Genomic DNA, 21,226 nt, shown 5'->3' with positions numbered 1-21,226 from the left:
TCACCATGTTGGCCAGGCTGGTCTCGAACTCATGGCCTCAGGTGATCATCTCACCTCAGCCTCCCAAAGTGCTGGGATTACAAGCGTGAGCCACCGAACCCAGCATCACTTAGCTATTTTAAAATGCATAATACATTCATTGTTAACTACAGTTACCCTACTCTGCTATCAAACATTAGAATTTTTTTTCTGCCTTTGTTTTAAATGAAAATCTGCAGACATAACCCAAAGTAGAGGGCAATGAGCCGCCACGTGCCTGGCACTCACAGTGAAGCTTTCTAATTTGCAGGCGGTGCCATTCAGGTCGCAGTGGGGTTGGGTTTCGATGCATAAAAGGGCAAATCTTCATTTATGTCGAAAACTTGGCTTTCTCTCACCGCTGGTTTCGAGGCTCTCAGGCTGTTAAGATTTCACTCCAGTTTAGTTCCAGCATGCCAGCCTTTCTTCCAGTAACAGCATTTTTGTTCAACTCACATTTGTATTGTAGGTCGCTGTTGTCAAAATGAAGAACACTGAACGAATTTATGCAATGAAAATCCTCAACAAGTGGGAAATGCTGAAAAGAGCAGAGGTAAGTATGGAGTTTGGGGTGAGCAGAAAGAGACTGTGAAGCCAACTGGGAAAAGCTGCAGTCACCCCCAGCCCCGGGCCTGCCTTTCCCCGGGACAGAGCAAGTGCTCTCTGTTGGGGAGGTCCCAGCCTCCTCCCTGGCGCCTGCTGCTCCCGCCTCTGTGATCACTCTTTACTGGACACGGTGCCTGAGAATGCACCCTCCAGAATATTGGCTGGATTATGCTTACCGTAAAGGCAAATAAAAAGCTTCAGGGGAGTTTTAGCAGTGATTGAAATTCTGCTCCATACACAAAAGGAATGACCAAGTTTGGAGCCTGCTTACACACAGACGGGTCCTTAGCTTCCAACTTCGAGAAGCATCAAGATTATGAATGAGAGCGGACCACTGCTCAGCAGGCTCAGATCTGCTCCTTTTTCTTAGTTCACTGTCAGTCTTCTTGGTGGCCATTCCATGCCCCTGACCCCGTCCCTGCAGCCATGTGCTCAGCCCCTTGTCTCCCTCCTGCCCGCCCGAGGCAGGCCGGGCCTGCTGGGGAGCCCACGCTTTTCCTCTCTGGCCGTCTTGAGTTTCTGTCCTCGCCCGCCCTCTGTTGCCTCCCCTGCACTCAGAGCCCAGGCCCTTCCTGGCCACTTGACCTGCTGCTTCCTGCTTCGGATCTGCTCCATCCATCATGCTCCATCCTCTCCTGTGACTCCTGCCTCTGCCAGAAGGCATTCGGCAGCCCTCTCCTTGCCGGCTGCTGTTCGTCGCAATGGTCTACTGTGGCCCTGCGTGTCTCTGACCCACCCTGAGTGAGGCCTGTTCCTGGCAGTGCTGTGGCAGCTCTAGGCTGCTCAGCCCTGTGGTCAGCGCTCGATTCTGGAGTTGGACACCTCTCGACGTGGCCACCTCCTCATTTTGGGAAGTCCTTCTTGGGTTTCTAGACTCTTTCTCCTACCACTCTCACCCTCCTAAGTAATCGTAGGTGACCCTTTCCTCTTTGGTCCTGGAATTTGTGCCCGTGCTGCCCATGGTTGCCACCTTGGACCAACAACAGTACAGCCGTCGATTCGAGTCAGATCTCTCCGGGGCCCTGGTTTTGTTAACCTGGTGGACTTGACTGGTTCTTCATGACTCAGTCATTACAGCTTTTGCTTCTTCCACTCTGTACCCATTTCCCCTTTCCTTGCCCTGGCACTCAGCACAAGATCTCACACCCATTTGTTGCTCACTGAGCACATGTTGGATGTCAGAGCACCATTTTACAGTCACCTGGGCTCAAAGTATTGGTGGCCTGTGACTGCTTCAGCCCTGCATCTCCCAGTTTCTGGGATGCACACAGTCTCCCTCCCTTCTTTGGGAGAAGCCTTCACTCTCTTTCCCTCCGTCCCCCTTCTGCCACCCCAAACTGTGGCAAACGCAGGAATGTTGTTGGAGCAAATTTTTAGGGGAGAAAAGCAGCTCCTGTTACGTGAAAGTGTGAGGAGGTATCAGGTGTTTACCCACATGTCATGGTGGATGAGGACATTTAAAAGAGTAACTATTGCTGATTTAATTTGAATCTGGTTATACAGATGCAGTTCAATTGGCATGTTCAGAAAAGCCCAAGAGTGTTTGCCAGTCATGACGACTATCCTAGAATATATGTAGCGGGCTATATATGTGTATAAGAGAGAAAAATTTATATGGTGCCAGTTGGAAAAAGTTTATCTTTTTATTCCTATTTCATAGACTTATTTTAAACATTAAATTTTTGAATATTGATTTATAAAACCTGTTCTTTAAAGCATGAATTAAGAGATTGGTCAGTAGAAGCGTTGCTGAGCAGTGTAAATTTATAATTTTTCCACCAGGCTGGGTCTTTATTTCATCTTACTTGGTTAAAAAATACTAAAAGTTTCTCTCTCTGCTCTTCAGACAAAACTGCTGGATAATACATAAGTTTCCTGTCACCAGGTCACCTGCACACAGGCCCCAATTTAAGAATGGGTTTTTCCTAAACACTTCTGGCAGCTGCCAGGCAGAGCTTTAGGGAGCATCTCCTCCTGGAGGCCGCAGCCCCGACCTCCTGAGCCCACGGTCTCACCTCGCCTGGGACTCACTGCTCCATCAGCATTTCTTTTTGGGGGAGTGTTCTGTAAGGCAGGAGGTCAAGCACACTGGGACTCAGCACTCTATCACCATTTCTTTTGGGGGGAATGTTCTGGATGTTCTGGAAGAGAGGAGGTCAGGCACACTGGGACTCAGTGCTCTATCACCACTGCTTTTTGGGAGAATGTTCTGGAAGGCAGAAGGTCAGGGACACTGGGACTCAGGTTTTTGTGTACTTGTCCCTTCACCAGGCCCTTATGGCTGAGGTGGCTGTTGGCAGAGGGGTCGTGATAATTCCAGAATTGCTGGGCTCTGCATGTCTGGACGTTGGCAAGTTGAATGCTGACCCCTTGTCATGTTGTCATTAGTAGAACTGGGACACATCTGCAACAACCTTTTTTTTTTTTTGAGAAGGAGTCTTGCTCTGTTGCCCAGGCTGGAGTGCAATGGTGCAGTCTCAGTTCACTACAACCTCCGCCTCCCAGGTTCAAATGATTCTCCTGCCTCAGCCTCCCAAGTAGCTGGGTAACAGGCACCTGCCACCATGCCCAGCTAATTTTTACATTTTTAGTAGAGATGGGGCTTCACCATGTTGGCCAGGATAGCCTCAAACTCCTGACCTTGTGATTCGCCCACCTCGGCCTCCCAAAATGCGGATATTACAGGCATGAGCCACCGCGCCTGGCCAACCATTTCATTTTTTAAAAAAGCTTTTTTTTTTTGAGAGAGGATCTCACTCTGTTGCACAGACTAGAGTACAGTGGTGTGATCTTGGCTAGGCTCAATCGATCCTTGCACCTCAGCTTCTTGACGCACACACAGCTAATTTTTCAGATGCTTTTGTAGAGACAGTGGTCTCACTATGTTGCCCAGGCTGGTCTCTATCTCCTGGGCTCGAGTGATCCTCCCGCCTTGGTCTCCCAAAGTGCTGGGATTACAGCATGAGCCACCATGGCCAGCCTGAAGGGAAAACTTTAATTTAAAGTTTAGAAAAGAAAACTTTTTCGAAGAAACAGGTTTCAGAGGTTTCTGTGAGACTCAGCTGAGAGCCAATGAGAGCTGTATCCTAGTGTCTCACATAGCAAGCCTTCCATAATGTACTTATATTTTTGTTAAACTTGACAAGTTCCAAATGTAAGACAGTTTAAATCTTGTTCTATGCTCTTATAATAAAGAGGAAATCATGTTAAAATTATGCCAATGGCTGGGTGACTTTTTTTTTTCTGAGACGGAATCTTGCTCTTTTGCCTCAGCTGGAGTGCAGTGGTGCCATCTCAGCTCACTGCAGCCTCCACCTCCCAGATTCAAGGAATTCTCCTGCCTCAGCCTCCCATGTAGCTGGGATTACAGGCACCCGTCATCACACCTGGCTAATTTTTCTATTTTTCAGTAGAGACGGTGTTTCACCATGTTGACCAGGCTGGTCTTGACCTCAGGCAGTCTGCCCACCTCGGCCTCCCAAAGTGCTAGGGTTACAGGTGTGAGTCCGCATGCTCGGCCAGGCCTGGTGACTTTTAAACAGAGATACCACCTGGGCATTAAAACTCTTTCAGAGCCGTAGCAGGTGGAATCTCTAACAATCCTGTCATCACTATACCTTGAGTTCAGCAAACGGATGTGTGCCCTCTCCTGCTAGCTGCGTGGAAGCTCAACAGTGGTTATAGGGCAGCCCATGCCATCAGTACTTGGCGGGGGTTGATCTGGTAGAGAAGCCAGGCAGTGCCGGGTGAGAGGAGCCCAGTCAGGAATCCACAAGAGGATGGGGTGAACCTAAGTGTCAGCCACAGAAATGGAGCCAGTGGGAGAGCAGGGCGCAAGTGTGTCAGCAGCCCTTGGCACTTGCACGGGGCTTGGGAGATGAAGGAACAGGGGATGGCTCAGCCTCAGCCAGGGTGTGGGGGGGGCGTGCACGAGGAGGACCCCGGAAGGCAGGGACACCGTGCCTGGAGCCACCGTCCCAGCAGGGACCCCGATATCAGCCATACGCTCTCTGGGTACTTCCTAGTGAAAATAGACTGACACCCCTCATTGCTTTGCAGACCGCGTGCTTCCGAGAGGAGCGGGACGTGCTGGTGAACGGCGACTGCCAGTGGATCACCGCGCTGCACTACGCCTTTCAGGACGAGAACCACCTGGTAGGCTGATGACCAGAGACGCGGCCAGGGCATTCGCTCGGGTCTTTTATCCCTTTATGCTGTCACTAAAAATGCAGTCAGACAACATGGAACTGGCATGTTAAAAATGTGTATTGGACTTGATAAAATGGAGGGGTTTGTTTGCACACAGTAGTTGTCAGGTAGAACCTTTTTTAAATAGATGTGTGGAAAGCATGTACTTTGTTTTTTTCTAATCACCGGATAAGCTGATTAGTTTGTTTGCGGGGTTTATTACATTTAAACCAACTGGGGTTTGATACACTTTCGATCTTGAATTACTAAGAATAAGGAACTGCAGTGGGGATTCAGTGGTCTCCTGTGGTGGGGCACCTGTCCCAGGCCCTTTGGACAGGTTTTAGGGTTAACGCTTGGTCTCCACACCGCCTGTTTATTTTTCTGACTTGAACAGGGCTTATTTTCAGGACTGACAGACCAGCCTCGTGACGCACATGTGTGCATCGTCAAGCGTGTTCACCACAGCACTCTCAGGGCAGCTGACTTAGTGGGGAAGGGGACACCAGCTCTTGCAGCATCAGAGAAAGCCCTGAGATTTGAATGCCCCGGATTAGGGGAAGAGGTGTGCTGTTGACGCAGACTTCACATGTCCGTATTTGCCTCGGCAGAGGGGGCAGCTGGTGTTTGTCGAGCACTTAGGACAGTTCAGGCCCACAGGGGTCCCCGTCAGTCTTCCCAACGACCCGGTGATTCCACCATTTCATAAGGGGTGTCTGGGGCAAAGAGAGTTGAAGTCACTTGCCCAAAGTGACTGCATGGATGACGGCACCTGTGCCTGAGTCCCAGCCTGGCGAGCACATTTTGGGTCCCCATGCTCTGGGGCTGTCTCCACATTGAACCCCCTCACTTCCTGCTCAGTGTCCCTCCTCCGAGGACCCCAGTGGACTGTCTCCAGTTCGTTTCCACTGTTGATAAGAACTGAGTGAAGTTTCCAAGGAGTACAGCCGGCTGGGATCTATACGAAGGAAGATAACGCTTCTGTTTTGTTTCTCATGTTTTTCCAAAATTAGCATAGCATGCTGCCGTCTGAAATGTTAGGTGTTGCAGGTTTATTCTAAATTAAGACACATGAGTTAGGAGCTCCTGTGAAGATGCCATGTTCTTGGGTTTTTGGAGTTGCCCAGGTAGGAGTACCACGAAAATTCGGGATGAGAGAATGAAGGCGAGGCCTCTGAAGCTTTCTGGCCCCTGACTGCGGGGCCAGCCCCTGCGGCTGCGCACCTGCTGCCCTGAGCAGGTGTGTTTAGGGATAGTCCAGTTCCTCTTCCTGTGGTGGTGAGGCTGGCCCGAGTGCAGACTGGTATCAGGTGCCTCTAGGCATGTTACAGAAATGGGTTCCTCTGACGGCTCAAAGAGTGAGTTCTGCTGCAGTTCCTGTTGGAGCTAGCTAACGGAGTTTTATAAAAATTAAACCTGTTTTATCACCAACTAGAAGTTATTGGCTTAACTCAGTATCCTGTGTTCCATGACAGGACAGACTTGGCCTGGTTCTAATTCAGAAGTGGGTCTCTGCCCGTCTTGCTCACGAGCTCCCGCCTTGATTTTCCTCCTGGACCGTGTTCCAGGAGGAGACCGTTGATCAGACCCAGCGCTGCGTAGGATGCTTCTGCTCTTCCTAGAGTTCTAGGCAGACGTGGACATGGCTGGGGCTCAGCTAGTAAGGGCTTGACTCGTCCCTGTGGCTTTCTTGAGGGGCCGGAGGGCCCAGCCGTTCATTCACTGCATTTCCCTTCACCCCATGTGTTTCCATCAGCTGCCATGGCCTCTTGCCCTGGAGACGCCTCCACCGTCCCCTCTCCGCTGCCCTCCACACACAGTGGCACCTCTGCGCCTGGGCTTCTGAATGTAATTGGGGAACATCACCACTCACTGCTGTCCCCCTCACATTTGGCAGGTCCCCGCGTGCCACTGCCACTTTCCTCCTAACGGATTTGCACGCACCCCTTCATCTGGAGCACCACCCCGGCTCCCCTCAGGCCTCTGCTCGGCAGCCTCTGGCCTGGCCACCTCACCAGGTGGCCTGTGGGCATTCCCCGCTGCCTGCTCTCCATGCTGGCCACGGTCTCTCCCGACCCCAGCATGAGCTCCGCTGAGCAGGGATCTTGCTGTCTGGTGCCTGCCAGCACCCCTGTTGCCAGAGGGACTGACAGGGCCACAGCAAGGGCTCACGAGCAAATGAACAAGCTGAACTCAGCGAGGAAGGACGGGCAGTGCCTGAGCCAGGGCGAGGAGACCGAGGCTGCCCTAGGCGGCGACAGGGAGACTTGAGAAAGGCTCCATAGGACGGGACAGCTGCGGAGAGGCTTGGAAGGGATGAGAGGTTGCTGGCAAAGATTCTGTTGAGAGCAGGGACCGAAAATGAAGGCTTCTGTCATTTCCTCTGATCTAGCTGGGCCCCTCCCTTCCTTAGACAGGCCCACCAGCGTGGCGCTTTCCTTCCTTTGGAGACACCGCCGTTGGATTGGACATGATGGGCGTCGTGTCTGACTGCTGGGCCTGCGTCTTTGCTCTGTCCGTGCTTGTTGGGTGACCCTGGGCCCATCCCCAAGCCTCCCATGTCAGATGGGGTCTTGGTGCCAGAGGTGAAGACAGGTAGAGGTGTGAACAGGACAGCACTGGCCTGTGTCCCACAGCCTGGCCCCAAGCATAGGCCTTCACGGTGACGGCAGCTGTCACTATGAGCTTCTCAGTAAATAACTATGGGGTCACTGCCCCTGCTGATAAACAGCATTTCCTCCCTGTGTGGGCCAGTGAAAAGCTAGCCGTCCAGACCAGAGCATCCATCTCTTCACAGAAAATTTGCTCCCGGGAGGCTGAGGCCGCATGCTTCCCCAGCAGTCCCTGAGGCACAGCAGCCCTGGAGATGGAGGTGATGGCTGCCACCCCGACTCTGGCTGTGATGGTCTCCCCCATCCTGGGCCTCTCTGACCTGTGAGATCCCCCCAGTGGGGCCTCCACAGACTGGGGCTTCATGGTCTGAGCCTTCTGAGTGCTGCAAGAGACAGGCTGTCCTCAGGCAGAGCTCCACGCAGGATGCAGGCTCACCTTGGGGTTGACCACTTCCAGCACACCCCTGGCCCGGTGGCAAGGGAACTCCCAGAGACCTCTCAGGGAAGTGACGGGCTCAGGCCTGTTAGCAGAAGATTTTGGGTTTTTTTTTTGAGATGGAGTCACTCTGTCACCCAGGCTGGAGTTCAGTGGCATGATCTCTGCTCACTGCAACCTCCGCCTCCCGGGTTCAAGTGATTCTCCTGCCTCAGCCTCCCGAGTAGTTGGGACTATAGGCACACGCCACCACGCCCGGCTAATTTTTTATATTATTAGTAGAGATGGGGTTTCACTGTGTTAGCCAGGATGGTTTCGATCTGACCCCATGATCTGCCCGCCTCTCAGCCTCCCAAAGTGCAGGGATTACGATTGTGAGCCACCGCTCCCAGCCCAGATGATTTTTCTTCCATTACTCCCATTTCTACTTAAGCAGTAGCTTTTCTAAGTTTTCTCTTGGAGTGAACCTATAAGTAATTATCTTTCAGCCCTTTTGTAATGAAATCTTTCCAATAAGAACTGCTGTGATGTCGTGTGTGATGTTAGATACCTCACTTCCCTTCTCTGGTCCTGTGTTGTCCTCCTATAACATGAGGGCCTGCAGAATTATTTTTAAACCCAGTAGGATTTGATGCACTATTAACTGTGCTTCCTCTTTGGGTCACTAGCTTTTAGAGTGCCTTCTCCAACATCAAGCCCTGTCATCATTCCTTCGATGGATTAAATGTATTACTTACTGAAGCCTGTGCTCTGCCATATGCACAGCTGAAGATGACAGCAGTGTGGCACGCATGGGGGTGCGTGGCTGGAAGGTCTTGGGTGACAGAAGAGCAGCTGAGATGCCACGAGCCAGGCTTGGAGTCTGAGAACTTCGTAGTGGAAGGCTGGCCTTTAATTGTCAGGTGTGGTGGTGACTAAATGTGGTATTCTCCCCGCTTCTCTTTCCAATTTGTAGTACTTAGTCATGGATTACTACGTGGGTGGTGATTTACTGACCCTACTCAGCAAATTTGAAGACAAGCTTCCAGAAGACATGGCGAGGTTCTACATTGGTGAAATGGTGCTGGCCATTGACTCCATCCATCAGCTTCATTACGTGCACAGGTAACCAGCTTCTGATCTTACAGAAACCACGTTTCATTGTTAAAATACTCTTTGCAGAGCTCCCAAGTCCAGAGACCCTCCCAGAAGCCATGTAGATAGCGAGTCCCCACTTTGAGCTACTGCAGCACAGACTAATAGGCCCACATCGCTGTCTTCCGGCCCCAGCACCCATGGATCCCAGCTCTCATTGTTGCAGTTGCGAGAGTCTAACTCCTGTCAGCTGAAGCCACTGTGTCTTTTGATATTTATTTGATACTGACTCAACCTCTCCCCACCCGATCCCCCGTCCCTGAAATGCCTGTGCTCCCTGCGGCTCACGTCAGGTCCAGGGTCCTCTGTCCCCACCGCCCGAGACCCCCTCCCTGAAATGTCTCATGAGGGGCCCGGGGCCCTCTGTCTCCACATTCTTTCTCAACTCTGCTCCTCTCTCTGTGCTGCATTGACCCCTGAAGGGCCCCAGGAAACACTTACAAAGGAAAGACGGGCCTGAGGAGGAGGCTTTGTCACCGTGACATGCAGGACTTGAGCTGAGAGAGCGTGTGGGGCAGAAGCCTGAAGCCATGCCCTCTCCTGTTCTCCTGGGCCCCCTCTGCCTTCTTGGCTGGGAGGGCAGCTCCCCAGTGACTCAGCCACTGAGCCTGCGTCTTCACGTAGCTCTTTCCTGAGACTCAGAGATTCAGTCCTGTGGTTTGTTTTGGCGTTCGTTGTTTTTAAAAACTAGTTTTACTTGTCTTTGTGTTATAAGGTAATTTTGTGGTAATAGTTTTAAGAAGTCAAACAGTTCCACAGAGCCTACAACCAAGACCAAGCCAAGCCCTGCCCCACCCTGATTATACTTGCTCAGGTAGCTATTGGAAACTTTTAAAATTATTTTTCCAGTATCTACCTTCATGTGTCTAAATCAAAAGTTTATATTGCTAATTTCTTTCTCTCTTTTCTGGCTTTAGATCACATCAATTAAATTGAAATTTTAAGTCTTTTACATAATTGCCTCTTTCTCTCACCCATCTGTCCCACATAAACTTCCAAACTCTTTTCTCCCACATCATCATCCTCTTTTATTTTTATTTTTTAAGATGAAGTCTCACTCTGTCACCCACACTGGAGTGCAGTGGCACGATTCCAGCTCACTGTAGCCTCCGTCTCTATCTTCTGTCTCAAGTTCCTTAGGAGCTGGGACTACAGGCACATGCCACCATACTTGGCTAATTTTTTTTGTATTTTTATTAGAGTTGGGATTTTGTCATGTTGGCCAGGCTGGTCTTGACTCTTGACCTCAAGTGACCCGCCTCAGCCTCCAAAGTGAGCCACTGCGCCCGGCCCCACATCATCCACATAACTTTTATTATGTCCAGTCAGCATTTGGTGTTGATAATATTGTGAGTGCGTAACCATTACACCAGCCTTGTAGTCCTGTATGAGAACTACACTCTATACATAAACTTTTGCTTTCTCTATAGTTGATAATTGCCTTGTTTTTTATTAGCTTTTCTTTTCTTTTTTTTTTTTTAATAGGAAAGTCTGTCACTAATTTGTCCCCAGATATGACCACGTTACAAAGCTCCATACCTGGAGACGCATTGAGTCTCAGTCTGGTCGTTCTTGGCATTGTCCCTTCCGTCATTCCCCTCCTCGAACCATCTGCGTTGGTCCCTCATTTGTTCTGTGCTAGGCTCGTTCCGAGATGGCTTTTCAAATGCACAGATTCCCTCTCCCTTTTCTGGGATTGGCTTCCTGGGGGTCATCTGGGCAGTGTGGTGTTTGTTTGGTTTTTTTTTTTTTTTTTTGAGACAGAGTCTCCCTCTGTCACCCAGGCTGAGGTGCAGTGACATGCTAGGGTGCAGACAGAACAGTGTGGTTTGGAGCCTGTGCCACTCGGCTGCCGCTTGGGCCCCTTCCTGTGGTTGAGTAGGTGCTGTGGTGATTCTGGGCTGTGCCCACCACCCCGCCAGGCGGGGGTCTGCAGATTCCACAGCTGCCACCTGGCTTCCGCAGCTGGACCCCAAAAGCTTCCTGGGTGAGGGAATCAGTGGGAGACCAGGACCCAGGGGGTGCCCCTCACAGGTGGGTGCAGCTTCTTCCCAAGAGGTCAGATCCTGATGATATCAGGAAAGGCAGAGATAACGAGTGACAGGAAGGGTTTCAGAGAGAGTACATCGGCTGGGCAAATGGCTCACGCTTGTAATCCCAGTGCTTCAGGAGGCCAAGGCAGGTGGATCACCTGAGGTTAGGAGTTCCAGACTGGCCTGGCCAATGTGGTAAAACCCTGTCTCTACTAAAAATACAAAAAATTAGCCAGGTGTAGTAATGCGCACCTGTAATCCCTGCTACTCAGGAGGCTGAGGCAGGAGAATCGCTTGAACCCCAAGGTGGAGGTTGCAGTGAGCTGAGATCGTGCCATTGCACTCCAGCCTGGGCAACAAAAGTGAAACTCCATCTCAAAAAAAAGAAAGAACATCACGTCCCCAAAAAGAGAGCAGAGAGTATAGTGTATGAACTAAGTAAGAACAGAGTACAAATTTTAAGGAAAAGAATATGTAGAAAGCAAAAAGTCTTAGAAAATCAAAACTAGAGAAAAGTAGAAAGTTCAGTAGAAGAGGCAGAAGATGAAATAGAGGAAATCTGACAAAAAAACCTCGGAAAGAAGATCCAGTGGTCAGAGTGGCTCTGGAGCCGCTCCCCAGGTGGTGGACTGTGTGCTCTGGAGGCTGAGGCGGACCTGCTGTGGGAACCAGACCTCTGTTGGTTTTGCAGCAGGAACCTCCACAAGGGGAATGTTTGGAAGTGGGAGTTGGCATCACTCCAAACTGGGACGGTGAGGAACATAAGCCGCCTCCCTTTTCAGTGCGTCAGAGGAAGAGCTGTAAGGGAGAAACAAAGCTGCGGATCACCATGGTTCTTTCACCTCCACCTGCTGATTTTAGCCAGAGTCTCAGCAGCTGGGAGAAAAGGCGCTTGGGGGAGCCTGGAGCTACTTCTCAGGCCTATCCTGACTCTCCCTTGAAGATGCCACTGCCCCCAGGTTTTAGAGGAGAGTGGATGGAGGCAGTCCCAGTACAGTGGCCCATGGGAACCCTCAGCTCTCTCAGTTGGCCTGGGGACCGACTGCCTGCCCATCGAAAGGCCTCTGCCATTGGGAGCCATGGGTAGGTCCTTACCCTGAACCTCCAGTGCTCTTCTGCCGGGAGAGCTTTCATCATGCAAACAGCAAGTTCACTTAAAAAAAGCAACCACCACCGGCCTGGTGTGGTGGCTCACACCTGTAGTCCTAGCGCTTTGGGAGGCCAAGACGGGCAGATCACAAGGTCAGGAGTTCAAGACCAGTCTGGCCAAGATGGTGAAACCTCGTCTCTACTAAAAAAAATAGAAAAATTAGCCGGGCATGGTGGCGTGTGCCTATAATCCCAGCTACTCAGGAGGCTTAGGCAGGAGAATTGCTTGAACCTGGGAGGTGGAGGTTGCAGTGAGCTGAGATCGCGCCACTGCACCCTAGCCTAGGCGACGGAGGGAGTCTCTGTCTGAAAAAAAAAAAAAAAGCTGCCATATTTTAAATACAGAATTCCACTGCCCAGATGACCCCCCAGCGCATGCAAATGGCCAGCACTTGAAGGCCCCTGGAAGGTATACAAGGAAGATGGCCTTCCGAGGCCCCTCTTCGGCCTGTCTTCTCAGCATCTGCTGGTGTCAGTGGTCCTGGGCTGGCCCCTATAGAAACATCTCTCTTTTGTAGGGAATTCCTGGCAGCCAGGTCCTGTTTAACCTGGACTGTGGCCATTCTATTCCCGCTAACTTGTTCCATTGAACACCTGCTGTTGGCGTGTCTTAGGGCCTCCTCACTCTTCCATGTCTTCCTAGCCTGCCTCGGGCCACTTGGGACATTTTTTGTGTGTATGTGAAATTATGGTTATTTGCCTTAAACATTTTCCTTTATAATCACTTCTCCATTTCTATGTGAATTGTCCTTCCTTCCTTCCCCAAACCAAAAAAGTTCAGCCCAAATGATGACATTTTTGGGGAGAAGAACCAGTTTGTTCCAATCTAAATAAAGTGGTCTCATTATCCTTGTCTGAAATCTTCCTGGAAGCCGGGTATAGAGCTTGTTACAGAGCCTCCTTGAGCTTCTCTTCAAACATTGGTCCTGTATGCGTTGCTTTTAGTCTTCCTTGTCATCAGACTGGTCATCCTTTATTTACATGGGTGACTCAGGAGGGCGTGCAGGCTGGAAGCCATGGTGAAAGGTTTGTGAGGTTGAGTGAACACCTCCAAGCACCCTGGTCACGGGGAGGGTAGGGGAGGGGTTGGGTCTGCTTCTGCTTCCAGGAGTATTGTTCTTTCTTTCCCTCCTTCCCTCTGTCCTTCCATCCTCTCATCCTTCCAACTCTCCCTCTTTCTCTCTCTGGCTTTCACTCTTTTTTCATGAGAAAGGAGCGCAGAAAAATTGGTGGATGTGGGAGAGTCTATTAGATGTCCCCAAAAGTGCTATTCGTAGACGTGATCTTGTCGGGAAGCCTCATATCCCATGTGGAAGCGGCTCGTTGCGAACCCACCTGCGGCGTCGGGTGTGGCGTCAGCACAGCCCCTGCACGTAGCCTTCAGAGTCCCCATACCTTGAGGAGGTGGACACCTGCCTTTCCTCCCATCGCTGGTGGAGGCTGTTGGGAAGTGAGCGTAGTATATATAACATATGAAGAATAATTTTTTCCTCTGAAGCAAATTTAATGAGATTTATTTAAATATGTACAGTAGACACTCCTAAGAAAAGAGGATTTTTATTAGTGAAAATAATATATTCAGCAGATGGGCCAGGCACAGTGGCTCACACCTGTAATCCCAGCACTTTGGGAGGCTGAGGTGAGTAGATTGCTTGAGCTCACCAGTTCAAGACCAGCCTGGCCAACATTGCAAAACCCCGTCTCTACCAAAAATACAAAAAACTAGATGGGTGTGATAGTGCACACCTGCAATCCCAGCTACTCAGGAGGCTGAGGTATGAGAATTGGTTGAACCTGGGGAGACAGAGGTTGCAGTGAGCTGCTGAGATTGTGTCACTGCACTCCAGCGTGGGTGACAGGGCGAGACTGTCTCAAAAAATCTATATATTCAGCAGATGTTTTCATTTTGAATTTTTTCTTCCAGACTTAAAGATTTTTTGTCAGCCAAAGCTGCAAAAGTAATGTGAGACAGACATTTTTTTGAATTAAATTCTGATGTGCTTAAACAGTTGGTGAGGCGGCGAGTGGATTCTTGGGTCGTTGTGGCGTGCGGCGTGAGCACAGTTGATGCTGTGTGTTGTGCTGTCGGGCAGGCTGGGCGGCGGCAGCAGTCACTGCTCCTCGGCTGCCTCTTCCATAACAAGAGGAGCACAGTCCACCCACCATGCTGGCTGGCCTGAGGGTCAGTTGTGACCATTCATGCATGGCAGCAATTGTGTCTGCCATTTATAACTGTTTTATTTCTGGGTCCCAGCAAAAACAGCCTTTAAATCATTGTCATCTGTAGTTGGGATAGGAGGGTTTTTTGTAACTTTAAAGTCCATTTCAGTTGACCTCTTTATATTGAAGTATGTCACAGGTATTCAGAAAAGCTCCCGAACCAAGGTGTGTAACTCAGTGGATTGTCACAAAATGTGTACACTCACGGTAGCACCAAGATAAGCCCCCTCGGTCTCCCCCATCACTCCCTCCCCAGAGGTCACCACCCCTCACCCCTCACAGTGCTGTGCAGAACTTTCCACAGTGACAAGAGTATTCTGGATCTGTGCTGTTCAGTACGGTAGCCCCAGCCACAAGTGGCTGATACAATAAAAGAACTGAGTTCTTCATTTTATGTAATTTACATTAATTGGAATTTGAATAGCCCTGTGTGCCTAAGAGTTACCATGTTAGACTGTGAAGATCTGAAGGCATAAATCAGCTCTGCCTATTTTAAAATACTATATATATGAAATCGTATTATGTATTTACTCTTTTAAAAGTTTTTTTTTGTTTTTTTTTTGCATGTTTTAAAATACTATGTATATGGAATCATATTATGTATTTACTCTTTTATAAGTTTTCTTTTTAAATAATGTTTCAAATAATTTCAAACTTAAAAAATTTCAGTCTTATACAAGGGTTGCAAGAATGGTACAAAAAGCACCCATATACCTTGATTCAGATTCACCTGTTCTTAATATTGTGGCTTCTGTTACCATGCACATGCCTCTCCCTCTCCCTCTCCTACATGCACGCACAGCTTTCTGCTGACCCATCTGAGAATAAGCTGCATGTACCATGAGCATTTACCCCTGAATTCTTCCTTCTACTGCTCATCAATACCTCGTCTTACCATCTGTACTGAAATTTTTATCAGTTGGCCCAGGGGCGTGTCTTAGAGTATTTCCTTCCCTCCAGTACAGAATCCAGTCTAGGGTCACATGTTGCATTTCATTGTCATGTCTTAATTTTAATCTCTTTTAATCTAGAGTAGTTCCTTATCCTTTCTTTGTTGTGCCACTGGCACGCTGGAAGATCGTGGGTGTGTGTGGACAGTACAGTGTCCCATGCTTTTTCAATAGGAGACTTCTCAACTTGCTTTGGTCTGATGTTTCCTCCTGGTAGATTGAGATGATGTGTTCATTTCTGTTGGAGTGTGTGTGTATAAACATATAAATATATTGTGTCCCTCTCAGGGTGTCATATCCAGAGATGTACAATATCCATCAGCCCCCCCCCCGCCCCCCAGTGGTGATCAGGTCCATCACCCAGTTAAGTTTTTTTTTTTTTTTTTGAGACGGAGTTTCACTCTTGCTACCCAGGCTGGAGTGCAATGACGTGATCTCGGCTCACCGCAACCTCTGCTTCCTGGGTTCAGGCAGTTCTCCTGCCTCAGCCTCCTGAGTAGCTGAGATTACAGGCACGCGCCACCATGCCCAGCTTATTTTTTGTATTTTTAGTAGAGACGGGGTTTCACCATGTTGACCAGGATGGTCTCGATCTCGACCTTGTGATCCACCCACCTCGGCCTCCCAAAGTGCTGGGATTACAGGCGTGAGCCACACCGCGCCCGGCTTAAGATTTTGTTAGAGTTTTCTGCTATATAGTTTTTTTCCCTGTGGGGAGATACTTTAAGACTATGCAAATACCCTCGTCCTCTTTAATTCCTCCCAAAATTTAGTATCCATTAACAATTTTTGCCTGGATCAGTCTTTGCGTGGTTGCACATTGGTTTACAAACTCCAGACCCATCACGCTGACCAGTTATTCGGCTTTCTGCTCTAAGGAAGCGCCTCCCTTCCCCCTGTTTATTGGTCTGTTTATGATCAGTATGGATACATGGATCCTTTTTTCTCCCAGTGGTTTGTAATTGACTGTCTTAGTTATTTTTGTGCTGAAATTGTCCTATATTTGGCACTCCTGTGTTTGCTCTGTGCCTCGTCACTTTCCGAGGATGCCCTTAGTTTCTGGCTCATCTTACACCTTCTGTGCCCCAACTCCATTGTTTCTCAGAAGAGCTGCAGGCCCTTCAGTGGGGAGCAGCTTTGAAGACCAAGTTCTGAGTGCTGGGCGTGTGCGTTACTGTGGGGTTGTCTGCTTCTAGGCCCCTCAGTGCACAGAGATAGTAACATAGAGGTATATGCACATGCACGTTCATGGACGTGTGTCTACCTGTGCGTGCTTGGGAATTATGAGTTAACTTCCTGGCTTCCTCCCTTTCCGTATTTTTGTCTTCCTCCTACTGACAGCTATGACTTCCAGCAATGTTAGTACAAGAACTCACTTGATGAGTCCTGTGATGTGTCTAACATAGCTTTACAATTCCTCTGCCCATGCCACTACAGAAACAAACCTGCCAAAAAGAGTTCTGGGTTTGTTTGCGGTTCTCCCCCATCTCATTGGGACTGTGTCCCTCGCCTGCAGTAATTCATGTTCTGTGTTCGTAAGTCACTTGGATTTGTTTTGTTTTAACCCCATCTCCCTCTTCAGTGTTGTTATTTATTTGAAATACAGTTGGATTCATTGGTCTTAGTCAGTTTTCCATTTTAGACTTCCCTTCCATCTTTGTTGATTCAGTTTTATTCTTTGAGTGTGTAGGGCGTTAGCATGCTTCCAAAACACCAAAGCTGTACAAAATTGTACTCAGAGAAGCGTTGCCCCTTCCTTATCCTGCCTACCTCCACCCGCAGCCCAGGGTTGGTAGCCAGTCTGCTGCCTTCTGCTCTGTCATCCGTGCAGACGTTTTCTTGTTTCTCCTTTGTTAAGCAAAAGGTATTATGCTAAATGTATGCTTTGCATCTTTAAAAAAAATTAGTGTGATAGACAGCAAATAAGCCGGTTCTCCATTAGAATTGTATTTTTCTCTTCTGATCTTCTCCATGACTAGTGGTCTGGATAGGAGTTTTGTGTCCAGAAAATTTTATGTAATTAATTTTTTTAAAGAACCTATTGTGCATGTTTATCAAATGGAGACTTGGGCTTTTTAGCCACCCTCTCCACCAAAAAAAAAAAAAATTTAATGATGTATCCTATAAATCATTCTATATCAGTTCACGGAGCTCTTCACTCTTTTTTACACTTACATAATACTGCATTGTAGGTAACTGCCATAGTTTATTCAACTAGTCTCCTAAGAGTGGACATTTGGGTAGTTTCCGGTATTTTGCAGTTAACAAATAATGTAGAAATAAGTACCCTTGTGCAAGGTGTTTTTGTGTTGGTGGTGTGTCTTTAGGGTAAATCTCTAGAAGCGGGATTGCTGAATCAAAAGGGAAATAAATACATAGGTCGCTTTATTTGATATTGTAAATTTCCCCTTTAGAGGTTACCGCTTTGTGTTCCCACCAGCGGTGTAGAAAGTGCCTGTTTGCTTGCAGCTGTGCCAACCCTGTATTTTCAGACTTTGGAATGTTTGCCCTCTGATGGGTGATGGTACACAATTGTAGTTTTTCACCTTTCTCATGGTGTTGACCATCATGTTTGCATTTTTGTGTGTATGCCTGTGTGAGTTGTTTATTTCATGGGTTTTACCCTTTTCTTACGGATTTCTGGCTCCCCCCCACAATTATTAAAGAAGTATTTGCCTTTTATCTGTAATATATATTACAGATACTTTTCCCCAATTTGCCATTTGTTTTTTGATGTGGTTTATTGCGGTTTTTGCCACACAGATTTTTGAAAATTGTTATATGTAATCAAATGAGAAATCCTTTTATTAGCCCCAGAAAAAGAAAACCCATGTGGGGGTGGTGGTTGTTTTTTTTTTGGGAGGGGTTTTGTTTTTTTACATATTTTTACTTTTTCATTCATATAGTTTCATCTTTTACATGGATCCTGGGTCCATTTGGAATTTATTCTTGTATGTGGCACAGGGAAGGGCTCTAATTTTATCTTTAAATGGCTCTCCAGTTGTCACAACACCAATAAGACTTTAAAAAACTTATTTAAGTCTCTCTTTGCCCTAGTGATTTATTATCTGTAAATAATAATCTATACTTGATTTCTTCATGTAGTTGGTTTGTTTCTGGACATTCTACTCTATTCCATTTTCTCTCTGCCTCTGCACACACTGGCACCATGCTGCTTTAACTAGGGAGGCTGTGTAGTGTGTTTTGAAATCATACGGGCCTGATCCCCCCGATCACAGCCCACTCTTCAGGGTTTTCCAGGCTTTTCTTTTCATATGAACATCAATATCAACTTGGCTGGCTTCAAAAAAGAGGACATTGTTTTTTGTTTTTTTTAATCTGAGATGGGCCCTCTCTCTAGATTGAGGTCTTTTTTTTTTTTTTTTTTAATTTCTGGAAAGTTCTCTTGGATTATAGTCAAATGTTAGTCATGTATTGTTTTGATATCTTCAGGGACCCCAGTTATATATCTCTTGGACCTTCTTTGCCTGTCTCCCACTTCAGCCTCTGACTGCTCCTGTCTGGCTGCTTTTCTTTCTTTCTTTATCTCATTTTATTCTTCTAGATCTTTTCTTCCCTTTCTTCAATTTTTCATTAGATTTTTGTTTGAATTTATTCTAGTTTGGACATCTTATAATTTGATCTTTATTTCTGATAAGATTTTATCTGTTTCTTCTCTTTCTTCCCTGAGTTAAATCAGCTCTTCTTTTTTGCATGTTTTTGTCTAGTGCCTTTCTCTCTCTCTCTCTCTCTCTCTCTCTCTCTCTCTCTGTGTGTGTGTGTGTGTGTGTGTGTGTGTGTGTGTGTGTGTGTGTGTGTTCAGTTTTGTGTTTTGAGACAGGGTCTTGCTCTGTCGCCCAGGTTGGAGTACAACGATGCAGTCACAGCTCACTAGAGCCTCTGTCTCCCAGGGTTTAAGGGATTCTCTCACCTCAGCCTCCCAAAGTGTTGGGATTATAGTTTGTGACCCACTGCCCCTGGCCGTGTGTGTGTGTGTTTAATTGTGGGATTTTGTTTTGTTTTCTTTTTCATATTCCTGAATGTTTATTTGAGGATACTTATAGTTTGGAGTGTTATTTGCTAGAGTTTCTTTTGCTTTGTGGTTTTGTTGTCTGGTTTTGAGGTAAGAATTGTCATCTGCCAGTGTTTGTGTGGGATTGATCCATGTTGCTGGAGTAGTTAGTACCTGTCTGTTTTCACTGGGGTGTGGTGTCCATCACGTGAGTATAGCCCAGCTTGCTTATCCATTCTCTCGGAGCGGACATTTAGATTGTTTCTGCCCTTTGGCTGTTAGGAGTGGTGCTGCTAGGAACATGCCTGTACTTGTCTTTTGCTGAACGTCTTTCTTTGTTTTTTAAAGTTTCTTCCCGTTCATACTGCTCAGTCATGTAAGCATATTCTGCCAGAAAAAAGCTTTCCTTCTCTCAGGTGCTCCACACTTGCACAGGTATTTGGGAGCACACAGAAAGTAGTTTAGAAACAGGCATTAGTGGGACAGACCCATGTTTATGTTCCTGCTCCACCCTGTGCTACTGTGTAACTGTGAGCAGGTGGCTCAGCTTCTCTGTCTTCATCTAGAAAGTGCAGTTTTGGGGTTATGGGGTGATTTGCAGCAACCTTGCCCCGTGTCACCACCTGCCTTCTGGACCTCGTCTGGCCACTGCTCTCTCTCTGTGACAGCCCCAGCTGGCTCCCTCCAGACGTGTCCCTCTGCCCCTTTGTCCCGTTCCTGCTTTCCGTGGGACTCGGCACAGAGCTTGCACACACGAGCCTGCCTGAGACAGCAGTGCAGATTTCTGTGTTTGCAACACCTCAGCTGGTGTCCAGGCTTCATGAAGTCAAGGCAGCGTTGTCACATGCGCAGGCAGGTGGGCTGGAGAGCAGTGCCTGGTGCCAAGGAGATGCTCAGAAGGGAAAGAGGGGTGCGTTAGCTGGGTGAGCAGACGAGGAGGAATCACCACGGGGCCTCGCCAGGGTCGCTGGGCACTGAACGAGTGGCCGTGATGTGACTCCGGCTGCCACCATGGTGACAGCTGTTCACAAGAGGATATTAGCATTTCTTCATCTGATCACCACTAGGTAAGGGCTTTGACCTGCCTCATGTGTTGCTTGGAGATGGTTAATTTATGTATTTATTTTACTAACAGAGACATTAAACCTGACAATGTCCTTTTGGACGTGAATGGTCATATCCGCCTGGCTGACTTTGGATCGTGTTTGAAGATGAATGATGACGGAACTGTAGGTATTTTTGTTGGAGATTTTCCATTGGGTTTTGGGTTTGGTTTATAGTTAGAAGGGGCTTAAGTTTTCAATTTGAGGTACAATTAAGAAACCAAGTATACTAATTAAGAAAATGAATCAATTTTGGAGACAGTTAAAAATTTCTATCTGGGGAGTTCTGTTTCCCAAATAAAAATTAAGTTTGAAAGCATCTTTATTGCTTTTTATGTTTACAAAAGTAATATGTGTGACTTCCAGAATGGGGAGCTGTCAGGTTTTCTCGGTCCGGATGTGGCTAGAAGCATGCCAGCCCTCTAGCAGATCAGGGCCACACTCTGCGCCTTCCTTAAAGTGCCCTGTCCAAGCTGGTTGGGTGGGCAGGCACCGCTGAATCACAGGCCTGCATCCTGTTGGTCCCGCCGTCCACAGGAGCTCCTGTGGGCTGGCCGCGCACTCGTGCAGGGAAGTGGTGGAGGTGGAGTTCTTTCTGATCCATTCAGCCTGAGCAGTTCTCACACCTGGCTTCAGGGATGCTGCTTGTACCCTGTGTCTCTTCCCAGAGGGGACCCTCAAGAAAGCCTGGCCTTCCCCAGACGGGCCTGATTGTTGACTCCGGTTCCCGCCTAAGCTTCAGTCTTACAGACCCAGCCCCTTGGG

The 21,226-nt window shown here is 48.1% G+C and overlaps 1 protein-coding gene across 4 annotated transcripts in view; it reads left to right on the top strand.

Annotated features, from left to right (window-relative positions):
• Nucleotides 1–21,226, top strand: part of CDC42BPB (CDC42 binding protein kinase beta) — a 112,434-nt gene that overhangs the window by 42,269 nt on the left and 48,939 nt on the right. For all 4 annotated transcript variants that reach the window (XM_012471198.3, XM_012471197.3, XM_021675233.2 and 1 more), the window contains exons 3-6: nucleotides 488–571; nucleotides 4,684–4,779; nucleotides 8,816–8,964; nucleotides 20,494–20,587. In XM_012471198.3, the coding sequence (XP_012326621.1) occupies nucleotides 488–571; nucleotides 4,684–4,779; nucleotides 8,816–8,964; nucleotides 20,494–20,587 (423 nt within the window). The remainder of the gene's footprint in view (nucleotides 1–487; nucleotides 572–4,683; nucleotides 4,780–8,815; nucleotides 8,965–20,493; nucleotides 20,588–21,226) is intronic.

The sequence above is a fragment of the Aotus nancymaae genome, unplaced genomic scaffold, assembly GCF_030222135.1.
Source record: "Aotus nancymaae isolate 86718 unplaced genomic scaffold, 86718_ANA_hifiasm-v0.15.2.pri h1tg000011l, whole genome shotgun sequence".
NCBI lineage: Eukaryota > Metazoa > Chordata > Mammalia > Primates > Aotidae > Aotus > Aotus nancymaae.
Note: the sequence above shows the minus strand (reverse complement) of the source record. Positions and strands in the feature narration are given on the sequence as shown.